The sequence below is a fragment of the Megalobrama amblycephala genome, linkage group LG20 (genome assembly GCF_018812025.1).
Source record: "Megalobrama amblycephala isolate DHTTF-2021 linkage group LG20, ASM1881202v1, whole genome shotgun sequence".
Taxonomy (NCBI): Eukaryota; Metazoa; Chordata; class Actinopteri; order Cypriniformes; family Xenocyprididae; genus Megalobrama; species Megalobrama amblycephala.
The window spans coordinates 1,480,958-1,496,966 of NC_063063.1; the positions used below are offsets into that span (position 1 = coordinate 1,480,958).

The following is a 16,009-nucleotide window of genomic DNA, read 5'->3' on the forward strand; positions in this document are numbered from 1 at the left end:
GAGAACACATGTATAAATTATAAAGCTTTTTATGTTCATGTAACTGTCCAACCTTTATTATTATCATTATTTTATGCATTTATCATTTTATTATTGTTTTTTTTAGATCTTTGTTTTTTTTTACCTAAGTACAATCCATAGATGTTTGCTATCAGTTTATTATAATTAAACAAATAAAATGTTATTTACTTATTTACAAACGTATTGTTTACTTATTATTTTTCTAGTTTAAGTTTTATAAATATACAATTAAGCAGAGTTGCCTGATTAAATTATTATGTTAACACATAATTACACAATTACATAGATAATCAAATCTTATTTTTAATCTGTTATTTAAGTGTTAAAACCCTCCAAAACCCTTATATATTGCTTTCTGTAACACTGATCTTAAAAACGTACTTTGAAACCCTTTCAGACACGAGAACACAAGTATAAATTATAAAGCTTTTCATGTTCATGTAACTGTCCAACCTTTATTAGGCCTATTATTATTATTATTGTTATTATTTATTCTTATTATTGTTGTTGTTTTAGATCTTTATTGTATTTATTTATTTTTAACTTTTACTATCTCATAGACTTCAATGGTAGGTCTGTCTTGAATTTTACACATTATCGTTGAAAAACAATTTTTATGTAGAGAAAAATACAGAGATTTTTACTTCCGGTGTAGTTTTCAAGCGCTGCTCTCGCGACTTTTATTTTGAATTCTGCTGTAAACACCGGAAGTTCCATCGAGACTCGGTTCACATTCACAGAATTCAGAGGAGAGGTGGATTACATTGAATGTGTGATCATATTTAACGTGTTTCGTTCAACAGCGAACATGACCTGAATCAGTGTATGAGCGATTCGACCGAAAAACTTTGCGGGACCGGGTCCGGTACGTACCATTTTAATTTTCACGTTTACCTGCCGGTGCATTCCGAGCATCCTCACGTGACAGCAGAAACACAGCAGCCCTCGTTTCTTTAATATGCATTCTTCATGTGCTTCTTTACTGCTCTGTTCGTCCATTCGTTGACCTGCATTGTCTTTGTTCTGCTGTCGTAATGGAAAGTTTATCTTTTGATCAGAAGTGAAAGTGAACACCTGAGATCAGTGTTACAGTGTGTCAATCATAACCATGGCAGTGGAACCAGGTCAAGTGCGGGTTTCCATGCAGACAGATGGCAAACGTGCACGTGCACTTGAGACTCTGGTTAATAGTGGAGTTGCTTTACTCCTGAATCTCCTGAAATAAAGTGCATGTTAAGTAAACGTGCTAACAGGATATGTGAGTCTTGTGCTGTAAGAAGTGACAAAGGTTAAGCCTTTCCAATTACAGTGCAAAGCTCCTTACTTTTGAAGGGAAAGGAACTTCCCATGCAGACATTCACTTACTGTCCAGTGGACTGAATGTCTTACTTTCATGCTGTTGCAAACCCTTAAAAAGTAGATCTGATGCAGATTGTTAGGGACTGAGAGCCTCTTTTCATTACATCTTAAAATGACTCTAATTCGTCTGACTTGTGTTTCACAGAATACATTAAGTCATTTGAGTCTGGAGGCTGTCAGTGAGTAAATGATGAATATGTAATGCTTATTGTGCCTATTTACGAATTTCTCTTTAGAACAAATTTGGGTTACATTTTTTTTAAGGCACCCTTGTTATTTTTACTTTTTATTATTGAGTATATATGGGTCATTCTACAGAATTGGTTCAAAGTCAGAGTTGGAAAAATGTCTTTTTCCACAAATTTTGTATGTATGCAAATTGTATAATATCTAAGGTACACATTTCTAGTAATTGTGCAGTTAATTCTCATATTGTATTTTCAGAAAGTTTTGGAATATTTTTCCTCTCCCCAAATCTGTCACTACTGAAACACAATAATAAATCATTTAATAAGAAGGGTTACATTGACCTATTCAGATTTTGTTTACATCTACCTTGTAAATATATATTTTTGCTATTTTTTTGAAAAAGTTTTCACAGATAAATCAATAACAATTACAATTTTAACAATATTTCAAGTGTAATGTATGAGATTTGTTGTATTTTAAATCCAATCTTTATTTGTAAAAGGCATAAAGTTTGTCATACTGATTTCAAAGTGAAGGATTCATTAGTTTGAATAAACATTGAACCAAACACTATAATAACATCTTAGTTGATCATTCAATATACTTTATTTTTGACAAAACATCCCATGTTTCGGTCATGATAGTAATGTGTTGGTATCGACCACATCACATGACAGGATTTTAACTCACATACTGAAACACTACTCAAACATATTAAAATACTAATGATGTGCATAACTGTACTCAAATTTAGTTTATTTCCCCCAAATAAATGATTATATGTTCCCTTTTGTCACTACCAAAACAATGATGTCATTACCAAACCAGTCACGACCGAAATGTGGTGAAGTTTCGGTCGTGACTGTTTCGGTACTGACAATTTTCGATACTTTTGAGCCGCTCAATGATGATAATCAGCACATGGTTAGCTATCACAGTTCTGAACAGTTGAACACACACAAAAACTAAATTTTATGGAATAACACCCAAAAAAGTTTGCTTAATTGCAGAAAAAGGTGTTTGTTAGTGACGTTCCTTAAAGTTCCTCACAGATTTCCAGACTTTTGAACACATTTAACTGAGAATGATGATCTATCTACTGTGAAAGAGAGGCTGTGAGAGGGAGGAACACAGGAATATTTCCTGATCAGAAATGTAGAAGTGTGTTAAAATCAGTCTCAGCCAATGGCCTAAAACACACACTGTTTCGGCAGTGACGTGAAAATGTGAGCAACTTTTTTTTTTTACATAAAGTTTCATGATTTAAAAAAATATATATATATTTTTTTTTTAACTTCACTTTTTTAAAAAAATCAAAAATATATTTTTAAAAACAACAATGTAAAAATTGTAAAAATTATTTCAATATCATTTTCATAAGTTGAAATTTAGGGGTTAGGGTTCTGGACAGCCACCTCCCAACTGAAAGTACCCAATAAATGATGATTTTATATATTTTAAGCTTACTGATATTTTAAATATTATTGTGGGATTCAATAGATAGTAGAAGGATCTTAGTAAATATCTAACATTTTAATACTTAAATGCTTTTTAAATGTGTTTTATGGTTGTGGGACAGCATTTTGCACCGATTCTGTAGAATGGCCCATATGGTATATTATTGATTTTTGTAATTTATGCATTTGACCAGATTTTATTAGACGCATTAAATACTCCAGTACTGTTTAATCTAGACAAGAAGCTTAAAATATATATTTTTATTTATTTAACATTTTTGGTCTCTGCATAATCTCCATACCTCCATTTGTGTTATTTTATATCTAAGATGACTCTGTTTCTTTCATCATAGTATTAAAATCTGTGTCCTGACCTGACAGTTTACACAAGCATTGCATTTCCTCATGTCAACTTGGTAATGAGCTACTGACACCATGTGACATCAGTATGACATCATCATCACGTCACAGCATGTAATTGTCTTAACCACAAGCTCACCTTCCACCTGCGACATTTGGAAAAATGAAGTGTGTCCGGGTGTCCAGATGGCCCCGTGGGACACGGATAAAAATACCGCCTCAATCTTGTAACTAATACTCACTTTCATCAGCCACTGGCCATATCAGATGGACGCTTATTGTCCTCCAGAGGAAGCGCATCCAGTGCTGGGTTTCATTGGTCTTGTGACTTGAAACTTTTCTTAAGTTGGTTGTTGTTACATAAGGTGAACCGCCGAGGACTTGATCAAATATTTAGAGTGTTTTTTTCTGCCTCGGACATTAGTTGATAATCCTGCGCAATAGTTATCCACCCCTTGACCAGGTATTTTGATCTCGCTACGTTTTTATCTAATCAAACTAATGCTTTTCTATGTCAGAGAAGGTGTGTCTGTAGTTGCAGTTCTGCAGATCTCTTGGTCTCAAGGACAGTTTCTCTCTTGATACGGACAAGCTAAGAACAATTTTTATTGAGTTCTGTTTGAATGCATTCATTTGCTTAGAAAATCAGAAAACATAAGAGTTGGGTAAGAAATTTTAATTACACTCTGTGTGCATAAAAGATTTTGTAATATCTTCTGAACATATTACAATTTTTTATATTAAAATATTTATTTATATTATTTATTTGCTTATTATTTACTAACCCTAAACCTAATTTACTATTTTTCTGAAATATCTTGGAATATGTTCTATATGTGTGTTTTTATTAAATTTATTTATTTATTTGCTTATTTATTTTTCCAGAATGTCTTAGAATTTTCTATGTGTGCGTGTGTGTTCATTTATTATTTTGATAATAAATTATTTTATGATTAATATTATTTAATATATTATTTTTTAATTTAAGTATGTATGTATGTATTAACTTATATTTGTATTTTTCTGGAATATCTTGCAATAAAAAAAGTGGTAAATAAATTCAAAATGTAAAAAAACACAAACATTTTGAATTTGTTTACTACTTTTTTAACTTATTTAGTTACTTGTATATTTTTCTTGAATATCTTCTATACGTGTGTGTGTTTGTTTATTTATTTATTTTTTAAAATATATTTATTTTTACGAATTTCCTCTTTTTTTCTTTCATTTGGGCAGGTACTTTATCCTCACATTTCGTAATAAAACAAAAAAGAAAAAAGACATTGACTAATTTTGCTATTATGAAAAGATAATTAATAGTTTTCTAATTGTTAACCATCATTTATTTCTCAGTTTTATTCATTTACAACATCTTTGGTTCCTTAGGCTGTATTATTTACTGATTGGCTGAATTTGTGTGTTTAATGAAGACCATAGGCCTAAAGGTCAAAAGAAGCTGGTATTGCTGATTTCATGTGGAGGTCAGGGTGTTTGTGACCTGTGTTTGTGTGTGATACACCGAAGAGAAACACTGAGCTTCTGTCGTGTGTGTGTGTTGAAGGAGGGATGCGCAGCTGGAGGTGGTACCTCTCCAAAGTCATGCGTCTCTTCCTGCGCTGGTTCCGGCTCTGCCCTCGACGGGGACGCAGAAAGCGGTCGAGCAGAGTACGAGACCTGTGGAACTATGGGACGGTGCTACTGAAGTCCCTGTACTACAACGTCCTGACCAATTCAGACACGGTGCTTGACTGTGTCTTTGAGCCCATCTACTGGCTGGTGGACAATATGACCCGCTGGTTTGGAGTGGTAGGCAGAACAAAATCTATTTTCTTTATTTATAGTTTTAGGAACAGAAGTACTGGGATAAATGTTTATAGTTCGGATATAAACACTGATGTCTACGGTAGCGATCAAAATGGAGCAAATCACCTTTTAAACGCAACTTGATGCTTCAAATTACATTGTTACACCAGTAGGTGGCGACAAGTGACTTAATAAAGTCCCTGTATTTGTCACTGGCTGCGTCGGAAAGCTTAAAAATGCATCAAGGCACTTTGTATTATTGTTTTTTAAATTTTTTGTAATTGGGTTTTTTTTTTTTTTTTATTAAAAGGAATTAAATAATTTAAAAGGGATTTAAGGGAATAGCAAAAAAGAAATAATAATGGTAAAAGTTCCAGGTCTATTGTTGTTATTATAGTTAATTTAAACTATTTGCAAATAATAATAATAATAATAAAAAATAAAAAAATAGCCTAGATTCACTCACTTATTTGTAAGTCTAATTATGTCAAAAACACTTCTTGTCGTGTCACATTCAGTAATGAATTACATTAATCATATCATACTAATCAAATAATAGCATGTTTTCAATTAAAAATGGTGAAATATCATACAAATGTTGAGCAGTTTTCATCACTGGATATTACTGTTGAATATTTCAGCTATAAAACAGTCATGTTTATCTACTTACTCGCCACATAGGCTACTCTTTCACTGCTAAGACAAAAGCATTGGAGTTCGCGCTCATCTTTCTGTGAACATTAAGCCCCGCCTTCTTTGATTTGATTGGTCAGCTCACTCATTCTGACAGTGATGAGCGCTGTTAGACCAGCCGAAGAACCTGTCAACCTCTAGATAACCTCAAAATAAAACTCTATTTAGAGTTGTGGGAGAATCGTGATCTCTATTTTAAATTTTTAAATTGAAAGATTCTCAGTTGATGCAGATTCGTGTCTGAATATGTGTTTAAAGTTTAACAGCTCACAGGATCGACCATTTCTAATCCCTCATCTGTGTTTCCTCCGTGAAGGTGTTTGTGTCTCTGGTGATCGTCTTGACCAGCTCCATCGTGATTATCGTCTATCTGTGCGTTCTTCCCATCATCTTCAGCACGTACCCCGTTCACTGGATCCTCTGGCACCTCTGTTACGGCCACTGGAACCTCCTCATGCTGGTCTTCCATTACTATAAAGCTACGACCACGTGTCCGGGTTTCCCGCCACAGGTGACTGAAGTTATTTCACATTTTTTTCACATTATTTTACATTTTAAGTAAGCTCTGACCAAGGCGTAGAGCCGAAATATTTGTTATTTCCTGTGTATAATAAATAAAGTGTTTTAGATTGCAGACCTTTTCTGTATTCTTACATTTTAAGTAAGAATAAAAGCACAAGAATTGGGTTCTGGAAGTAAAAATCACATTCATTTTGGGAAATGATTTTTTTAATGACTGTTAACGACAGAGCTACGAGGTTGTTAATCAATGGCATACTTATTTTAAAATCGTGTTTAAAGGGATAATTCACCCAAAAATCAAAATTTTGTCACCAGCAGATCTTGGCCCCCATTGACTACCATAGTAGGAAAAAAAAAATACTATGGCAGTCAATGGGGGCCGAGATCTGCTTGGTTACAAACATTCTGTGTTCAGAGGAACAAAGATATTTTATAGGGCGAGTAAATGATGACAGAATTTTCATTTTTGGGTGAACTATCCCTTTAACAATGGAATTCCTGGTGAAAAACTACATTACCCATGATTCTGCAATAAAAAAAAAACGCCACCATTCAGAAAATTAAAATAAGTTAAAAATAAATAATAAATAAATAAATTAAAATTACTCTTTTATGCTGGTCCAATCCTGTGAAGCACTGCAAATGATGTAATCTCCCTACGCTCTTAATCTACATAAAAATTTATATATATGCAATAGGCTATACGCACGTTTACTTCCTGGTTGTGGGCATTTCCAGTGAACTGTTAAATGTTCATTCTGTAGTCACTGTACATCGACACAAAACCATCAATGGTTGACTTTTTAATGTTGCATTCATATTTTATTGCAATTATCACATTTACCTAATTTGCTAATAAACCAGTTTTATTGATTGTGATAAAGACGAAGCTATTGGGATCGTTTAAAAACGCTGTCTGTAATTAGACAAGCACATGCATTATTTTCTCCAGCACTTCAAATGTTATTTTTAATGTGATGACCACAAACATTACTTGTTCATCCTTCTGAGATTGTCCCCATTGTAAAACCGAACGTTTAAAAAAGTAGGAAATTCAACATTTGATAGAAAACACTTATTTAAAAATAAAAAAGACAATAATTACCACTTTAACCAGCAGGTGGCGGCAAAGTAGCATTTATTTGTGCATTTCCTCTAATCGTTTTTCACTTTGTTTTTGACTAAATATTAAACATAAAATAACTAGGTTTAAAAACACAATTTGTCAATGTGAAGTATGAAATACTCAGAAAATCTCCTGAAAAACAATAACTTTTCTTGTGAATGAATGACAGAAAGCGAGCGCCGCTCTCTCTTTATAATCACAGCAGCTGTCAGTCAGAGCAGCTCAAGATCAATGATTTCAGCACACTTTATTCAATTAATCTAACTAAAGCACACAATAAATATTTAATTTTTGAAGCTTTTTTCACATAAAAGTGTGAAAACTGATGGTCAAATTGAATTTAGTCAAGGAGGAACACTGAGGTACGTCTTTATTTATTTATTTTTTATGCTGTCTTATATTTGAATAACTAAATTAATGCTATGCCTGACTATTTAAGTGACTATATTCTGATGATAAACTAAGTATTACACTACTGATCCTCAACACACCAGCACATGACTCTCACCGGAAGTTTTCCAGCTGGCTTATATTATTGCGGAAGCTCTAAAGAACGCTCTGTGCATATAGTCAATATATATGTATATAAATATTTGTTTTTAATTTGATTGTCATGGGATTGTAGTTCTTTCCCTCATTAAAGCAGTTATGTTCACAAATGTTGTACATTTGTCTTTTTGTCCAATTTTTGTAATGTTGTGATTCTCACATACTAACTATCTGGGACTATCTGTTTTACCAACCAATTAAAAATTTAGTGAAGCTAGTGGCACTTAAGCTTCAACATTTTCTTTGCAAAAGCCATTTCTTTGCCTATCCATTCATTGTGTGCTTTTTATTTTCAATTTTTAACATTTTGTTAAGTGTTTGTTGCATGCTTATGTCTTTTGCTTTAGGAAAAGATTGATATACCAACTGTCACAATCTGTAAAAAATGTATAGTTCCCAAACCAGCAAGAACTCATCACTGCAGTATCTGCAACAGGTAAGACAAGTGACCAAACTGAAGGCGTATAAGTGAATCTGATTGTATGTAGTTAAAGTTCCCCTTTAGTCAATCATTTGATCCCTTGAAACTCATCCTTGATCACCAAAATGACATATTTAAATGTTTATTCCTGTGAAAAAAATTCTTCATGGCTTAAAATAGCTTGAATGCAACTCGACACCCTGGCTTCATTTAGTATGCATGGGACTATGAATATGCAAATTAGCCCCGCCTCCACTCACTCACACCAGCTCACATTACCTGATCCACTTGCTCAACTTTAATGTAGTAAATGCTACATGATGGCAAGTATAAATACTGGTTTAATTCAACCATATATGTACATTATATGCATAATTCACCCACTATATTGCTAAATGTACACAGTTTTTAATTTCAACAGTAAAATATACCAGGATAACCTGCTTCACAGCATAGTTAATGATATGCTAAAGCCCGCCCACACATTGTCGTGATTGGTTAATGTATCATGTATATTGCTCATATTTTGTTTCTCCATCACAGATGTATTTTGAAAATGGACCACCACTGTCGTATCCTTGTGAAGCAGCTAATAAATAAAAATGATCATGTGACATTGTCCTGCTGTGGTTTGCGTCTTAACTGACCTCTCAGCCTGGTTGAATAACTGCGTGGGTCATTTCAACCACCGTTACTTCTTCAGTTTCTGTCTGTACATGACCATGGGCTGCGTCTACTGCAGCATCAGTGCCAAAGACATGTTCCTGGACGCCTATGATGCCATCGAGGTGAGTCAGTCTTCACCAATCTCGACTTCCTGTTGGGGTGCCTTTAATTCAGAGACACTTACAAGATCTGAAAGCTTTCAGAGGATGTGGTTGTCTTCTGCTCACCAAGGCTGCGTTTATTTGACCAAAAACACAGTAGAAATTGTGAAATATTATTGTTATTTAAAACGGCTGTTTTCTATGTGAATATATTGTAAACTTTAATTTATTTCCGTGATGAAAAGCTGAATTGCTCCAGTCTTCAGTGTCACATGATTCTTCAGAAATCATTCTAATATGATGATTTGCTGCTCAAGAAATATTTGATTATTATCAATGTAAATGTAAATAGAATCTTTTGTAACATTATAAATGTTTTTACTGTCACTTTTGATCATTTTAATGCATCCTTGCTGAATAAAACTATTAATTTCTATCAAAAATAAACCTTTAAATCATCATAATGAGAGATTGTTTTATAGTGGGCTTGTGTTTGTATTGTTGTTGTAGTCAGGCAGGTATATGGACATTCACACACAAGGGGAGGTGGTCCCGGGGGCGGGGCTAATCTATATCCCATTCCTGCGGCAGGTAGAAACTACATAGAGGCTGCAGGTGCATGCTGGGCGAAACTGCTAGAGGGCATTTGTAAGGAAGTGTTCAGGGTTAAATACAAGTTCAGCCTGTTATTGATTTCCACAGAAAATATTTGGTTTACATTAATGCACTTCCTGAAACACCTCCACTGTAGTCTTGAGTTTTCTTCACATATTGTCATCCAAGATGTTCATGTCTTTCTTTCTTCAGTGGAAAAGAAATGAAGGTTTTTGAGGAAAACATTCCAGGATTTTTCTCCATATAGTGGACTTCACTGGGGTTCAACGGGTTGAAGGTCCAAATGTCAGTTTCAGTGCAGCTTCAAAGAGCGCTACATGATCCCAGACGAGGAATAAGAGTCTTATCTAGAGAAACCATCGGACATTTTCTAAAAAAAATAAACATTATATACAGTTTAACCACAAATGCTCGTCTTGCACTGCTCTGTGATGCTCCACGCATGACGTAATCACGTTGGAAAGATCACGCGTGACGTAGGAGGACGTGCCGATCCAGTGTTTACAGAGTGAATGTCAAAGACTTAAGTGAAATAAAAGGTAAAACAACGATGAGATGGAATTTTCTGCGGTACTTCCACCTAAGTCACGCATGACCTTTCCAACATGATTACGTCATGCGCGGAGCATCACAGAGCAGTTCAAGACGAGCATTTGTGGTTAAAAACTATATAATGTTTATTTTTTTAGGAAAATGTCCGATGGTTTCTCTAGATAAGACTCTTATTCCTCGTCTGGGATCATGTAGAGCTCTTTGAAGCTGCACTGAAACTGACATTTGGACCTTCAACCCGTTGAACCCCAGTGAAGTCCACTATATGGAGAAAAATCCTGGAATGTTTTCATCAAAAACCTTAATTTCTTTTCCACTGAAGAAAGAAAGACAAGAACATCTTGGATGACATTATGTGAAGAAAACTCAAGACTTCAGTGGAGGTGTTTTAGGGAGTTCAGAAACACTGATATAGAGAAGAACTCCCGCTGGAGGGACTTTGGAAACCTTTTTCATGCTCAAACAGCAACATTACACACTAAAGAATGATGAAGATGTAGAAAAGCATAATAGGTGCTCTTTAAGACTAGTTAGTGTCAGTCTCTGCCCTGTGAACCTGCAGCCACAGATATGAATGTCTGTAGCAGTGTAGAATATTAGTCAGATGCGATTTGTAGAATTATTGGAGATTATGTAGTTAGTCCTCAGAAATGTTGTTACTTTAACTACTGTTCAAAGCTGTGGGGTCAGCAAGAAGTTTTAATTAATCACCATTAAAAAAACGACTTTTATTCATCAAGGATGCATTAAATTGATCAAAAGTGACATTAATAATGTTACAAAACATTCTATTTCAAATAAATGCTGTTCTTTTAGAACTTTCTATAAAAATGTATCAGTTTCAACACATCTGAAGCTGTTTTCAGCACTGATAATAATCATAAATGTTTCTTGAGCATCAAATCATCATATTAGAATGATTTCTGAAGGATCACGTGACACTGAAGACTGGAGTAACGATGCTGAAAATTCAGCTTTGATCACAGGAATAAATTACACTTTACTATATATTCACATAGAAAACAGCTGATTTGAATTACAATAATATTTCAGATTTTTAAATTAAATGCGAAAATTTCTCAAAATTTTTCAAAAACATTAAAAAAATCTTACCACCCCTAAACTTTTGATCGGTACTGTAGGTTTAGGTTAGTTCTGACGACATCTTATAAAAGCGAGTCGTCTGACCATTCCTCTGTTGTTGTTTTGAAGAGCTCGTATCAGACGCCTCCACCTGCCTTCAGCCATCAGGAGAGGATGGTTCATAAGAGCCTCGTTTATCTGTGGGTGTTGACGAGGTAAGACTTATTATTACTTTTTCACATATTACTCTTTAACGCACGTGTTTATTTTCTAAATTGTGTTTTCTTCTCAACAGTTCGGTGGCTGTGGCTCTGGGAAGCCTCACATTGTGGCACGCAGTGCTGATCACCAGAGGAGAGACCAGTGTGGAGAGACACATCAACCGCAGAGAGAGGAAACGACTCAAACTGAGGGGCAAAGTAAGGGCTAAGACACAAGTGTACACTTAAACATGCAATTTGTACAATTTTAGGAGGATCTATTTACAGAAATGCAATATAATATACATAACTATGTTTTCAGTGGTGCATAAACACCTAACATAATGAACCGTTATGTTTTTATTACCTTAGAATGAGCCATTTCTATCTCATACACCGCAGGTCGCCATTGACATGTTTCTACAGCAGCCCTAAACGGACAAACACTCTACAGAGCGATTCATCACTATGTTGTTCTTCTTCTAAATCGTTCGTGTTTTTAGAGGCAGCTTGCATCGTCACTATGTTGAATATGCACATAGTAGTAGTCGTCTGGTTAGACCGTTCTTTGTTAGAAGTAAGAAGAAACCTCATTGCTTGACTGGCTAACGTACTCTCTGCTGTCCTAGACGACAACATCTTTGTCTTGTGTCGGCCAGACGGCCACCGTAGCTTCTCTGTGTGCTTCGAAAGGGATTTGAAAGGTTGCAATTTGCAACCTCACCACTAGATTCTGCTAAAATGTACACACTGCACCTTTAAAAGCTGAAGTTTGTCATTTCTGCAACTCTAGCGGCACAAAACACAATCTCAAAAATAAGTTTCTAAATCTAGGAATAATAATGAAAATAATAATAATAACAAGGCTGATAATAATGATTGACCAATGCTAATAATAATTAATAATATTATTATTAGTAGTAGTATTTAAAAATGTTTTTATGGGTTTTTTAAAAATTTTGTTTTTCAAAGATGATATTACATAAAACTAGCAGCACAAAACAATTGCAAAAATAACCTTTTTCAAATATATTGTTATTAATAAAAATATTAATTTATTATTATCATTATTATTATTGGTGTTATTTATAAAAAAAAATATGGTAATTTTGTGTGTGTTTGGGGGGGTATTTAGATTTTGTTTTTAATTTTTGCTTTTCAGATAAAAAAAATTTCCGACAATTTATTTTTTTGTTTTCTTTTTCATTTTTGCTTTCAGAGATTAAGTTAGATAAAACTTAACAGCACAAAATGCAATTGCAAAAATAACAGTTTCCAAATCTGTTAATAATAATAAACATAATAATAACAACAAAGCTAATAATGATTGACCAAATGCTAATAATAATAATTCATATTATTATTAGTAGTAGGTTTTTTGTTCATTTTTAAATTTTTTGTTTTTCAGAAATGACGTTATATAAAGCACAAATGTTTTCCAAATATATTATTATTCATAATAGTATTATTAATTTATTATTTTTTATTATTGGTGTTATTATAAAAAAAAAATGTGTTTTTATATTTTGTTTTTAATCTTTGCTTTTCAGAGTTATATAAACCAGCACAAAATGCAATTGCAAAAATTCAAATTTCCATATATTATTATTAATAATATTATTAATAGCATTGTTAATATTATTATTATTATTATTATTATTAAACTTTTGGGGTTTTCATGTTTTTGTTCATTTATTTTTTGGTTTTTATTTTCATTTTTGCTTTCAGAGATATATAAAACTAACAGCACAAAACGCAACTGTAAAAAAATATAATAATAATAGTTATTATTAATGATATTAACATTTTTTCTTCTTTTTTGATATATATAATTTTATTTTTTATTTTTTATTTCCAGAGATGAAGTTATATAAAAACGTATATTCTCATGTTTGAAGATAACTTTTGTCGTGAACTCGACTGTATGTTCACAGATTTTCCGTAATCCATACCACCATGGAAAAATGAACAACTGGAGAAGGTTTTTTGGTGTTGAGAAGCAGAGGTGAGGTGTTTACCATATTATTACCCTTAATTTCCCCAATTTAGTTAAAGCCAAAACTTAACTGTACAACTGTTTGACAGTGAATATGTTATAATCTGTATGTAGTAATAATCGCTTTCCCTGTCGTTCAGTGACTGGCTAACACGGGTTCTGCTGCCCTCCTGTCATCTTCCTCACGGGGATGGCCTGACGTGGGACTGTCCTGCATACAGGAACAACACCGTGGCGATTTGACGTCATGATGATCAGATCAGCACATATCAGACTCTTAAGACTGAAGGGACTCTGCATCACCCCTGACCTTTACAAACGAACGACTGCTGCCGTTTAGGCCGTCTTATGAGGGTTTTTTTATGGGATTTTACTGAAATGTGTGTTTACTGTACAGCGTGAGATCCTTGTGCCGAGTTCAAAGTAGTACTTGGTGCCAAAGACTTGATGTGAATGGATTTTGGTGACATCTGAGGAATATTTATATTTTTTATCTTCCAGTGTTGATCATGATGATTCATGGGAATCTTTGAGCTGTGTCCTTTATGAACATTTTTCACCATGTTTTTGAATGTCTGAACATTTCCAAAGTGGTCCATGCATTTTGTTAAAATGAAGTTATTTTACAATAATGTTTTCTAATGAACACACTGACGTGGTTTTAAATGTGAAACACACCTGTACAGATGTGTGACGGGCTCCAGAAGTCTGAGACCACTGGGGAAAAAAGTGTAACATAAATATTTTTTATTCTTTTCTAATTACATTTGTCTCGTTATAAATTATATTGTCGGCAGAATTGAATTACAGACTCTTATATTTATACAAGAACAAAGTTAAACACTTTTTTCATTTGTTAGCATTAGTTAATGCATTCATTAACTGACATGAACAAAGAACAATGTTTTTACTGCATTTTTTAAACCTGTTATTTAATTAAAAAATATTTGCTCATTTTAGTTTACAGTGCATTAATGTGAACAGATACAACTTTGATATTAATAACGTATTAGTGAATGCTGTAGAAGTATTGTTCATTGTCAGTTAATGTGAACTATGTAACTTTTGGCATTTTAGCATTAAAAAAACAAAACTGCCTGCATTTCGCGGAAGAACATTGTTTTGGTTGTGCTTCGGCTCTGCGTGACTGCGGATGAATATGTTATACCGTTCATAAAACATTCACTAGTTCTTTACTTATTAATAGACACACTACTTTCTTAAAAAATCATTTCTAGCACAGCACTACAACAACCATAATTAAATGAGCCTTCACAATAAATAATTATGTACGTTACAATAAACTGTTAGAGAGCTACATAATATGGCGATTTATCTAGTCAATAAAATACTTTACTCACGTTCAATATTTCAAATCCCTCTCTCGCCATCTCCGAAAATCCAAGCTATAATGTTGATTCTGGATTTATTATGAGCTCCGTTTTTTTAAACGGTTGATTCCTCAGAAATTTGAGATTTAGCAGCTCCATGTCGATCTTTATCGCTTTTTCCACGCGCAACTTTTCTCCTCAGCCTTTAAAGCTGCAGTCTTTAACTTTTTTGTGTTCAAAATGTACAAAAATCAGAATGAACGAGTACATCATGGATCCATTCTCCAAAGTGTGTTTTTTGTCTTATCCTGAATCACTGCGATACACCTACAATAAGTGTTTATATTCGGACTATTTTAGAGTGGTTCGGGTCGCCGCCGCTGCGGAGTAGCACAGTACCTGCGTGACTCGTCATAGGTATAAACAGAGAGAAGTAGTTCCGGTTACAGTGTTCTTCCGCAACACGCATGCCGTTGTTTAACCACAAGAGCGCCAAAAGTTTGGACCTCAGCTTTAAATATGGCCAAAGTCCCATTCAAGGAAAGTCTGTTCACTAGCCAAGACCAAGTCCTATCAATTTGAATGGGGGAATCCTAAAATCTCAAAAAACTGCTTGGCGAACTCACCATTAAATCAAACCAGCAACAAAATCTGACATGAACTGTCCCATAAATGTTTCTTATGTTCAAATAGTGTTAAAAAAGCGCATTTTTCAGGCTAGACGAGCCGATGCGCATGTGCAATCCTTAGCGCGAGTCAGCTGCAGTGACGCAACGACTTTATCAATCAGCGATTGGCTTTTACTTAGAAGGCGGGACCTATTCCGCCATATTGCACATTACAGTTTCTCCCATCCATAACTAATAGGAGTGAATCATCTTTCTATTTATATAGTCTTTTATTATTATTATTATTTCGATAGTCTTTGATATGGCTCTGCTTTTCCTTATTTACGGATATAACGA

The 16,009-nt window shown here is 33.9% G+C and overlaps 1 protein-coding gene across 1 annotated transcript; it reads left to right on the plus strand.

Moving 5' to 3' along the window:
- Positions 1-706: 706 nt before the first annotated feature.
- zdhhc16b (zinc finger DHHC-type palmitoyltransferase 16b) lies at positions 707-14,509 on the plus strand. The gene is made up of 10 exons (XM_048170008.1): positions 707-886; positions 4,948-5,192; positions 6,199-6,393; positions 8,427-8,515; positions 9,044-9,072; positions 9,155-9,288; positions 11,647-11,732; positions 11,813-11,936; positions 13,652-13,722; positions 13,854-14,509. The coding sequence occupies exons 1-10, from the start codon at positions 847-849 to the stop codon at positions 13,954-13,956; spliced, it is 1,116 nt and encodes a 371-aa protein (XP_048025965.1). The 5' UTR covers positions 707-846; the 3' UTR covers positions 13,957-14,509.
- The last annotated feature ends 1,500 nt before the right edge of the window (positions 14,510-16,009 follow it).

Bases quoted from the DNA above. Each gene is read 5' to 3' on its own strand.
- zdhhc16b (XM_048170008.1), top strand. From the start codon at position 847: ATGAGCGATTCGACCGAAAAACTTTGCGGGACCGGGTCCG. The intron at 9,073-9,154 runs GTATCCTTGTGA...CTGACCTCTCAG, and splicing joins GAAAATGGACCACCACTGTC to CCTGGTTGAATAACTGCGTG. The intron at 11,733-11,812 runs GTAAGACTTATT...TCTTCTCAACAG, and splicing joins TATCTGTGGGTGTTGACGAG to TTCGGTGGCTGTGGCTCTGG.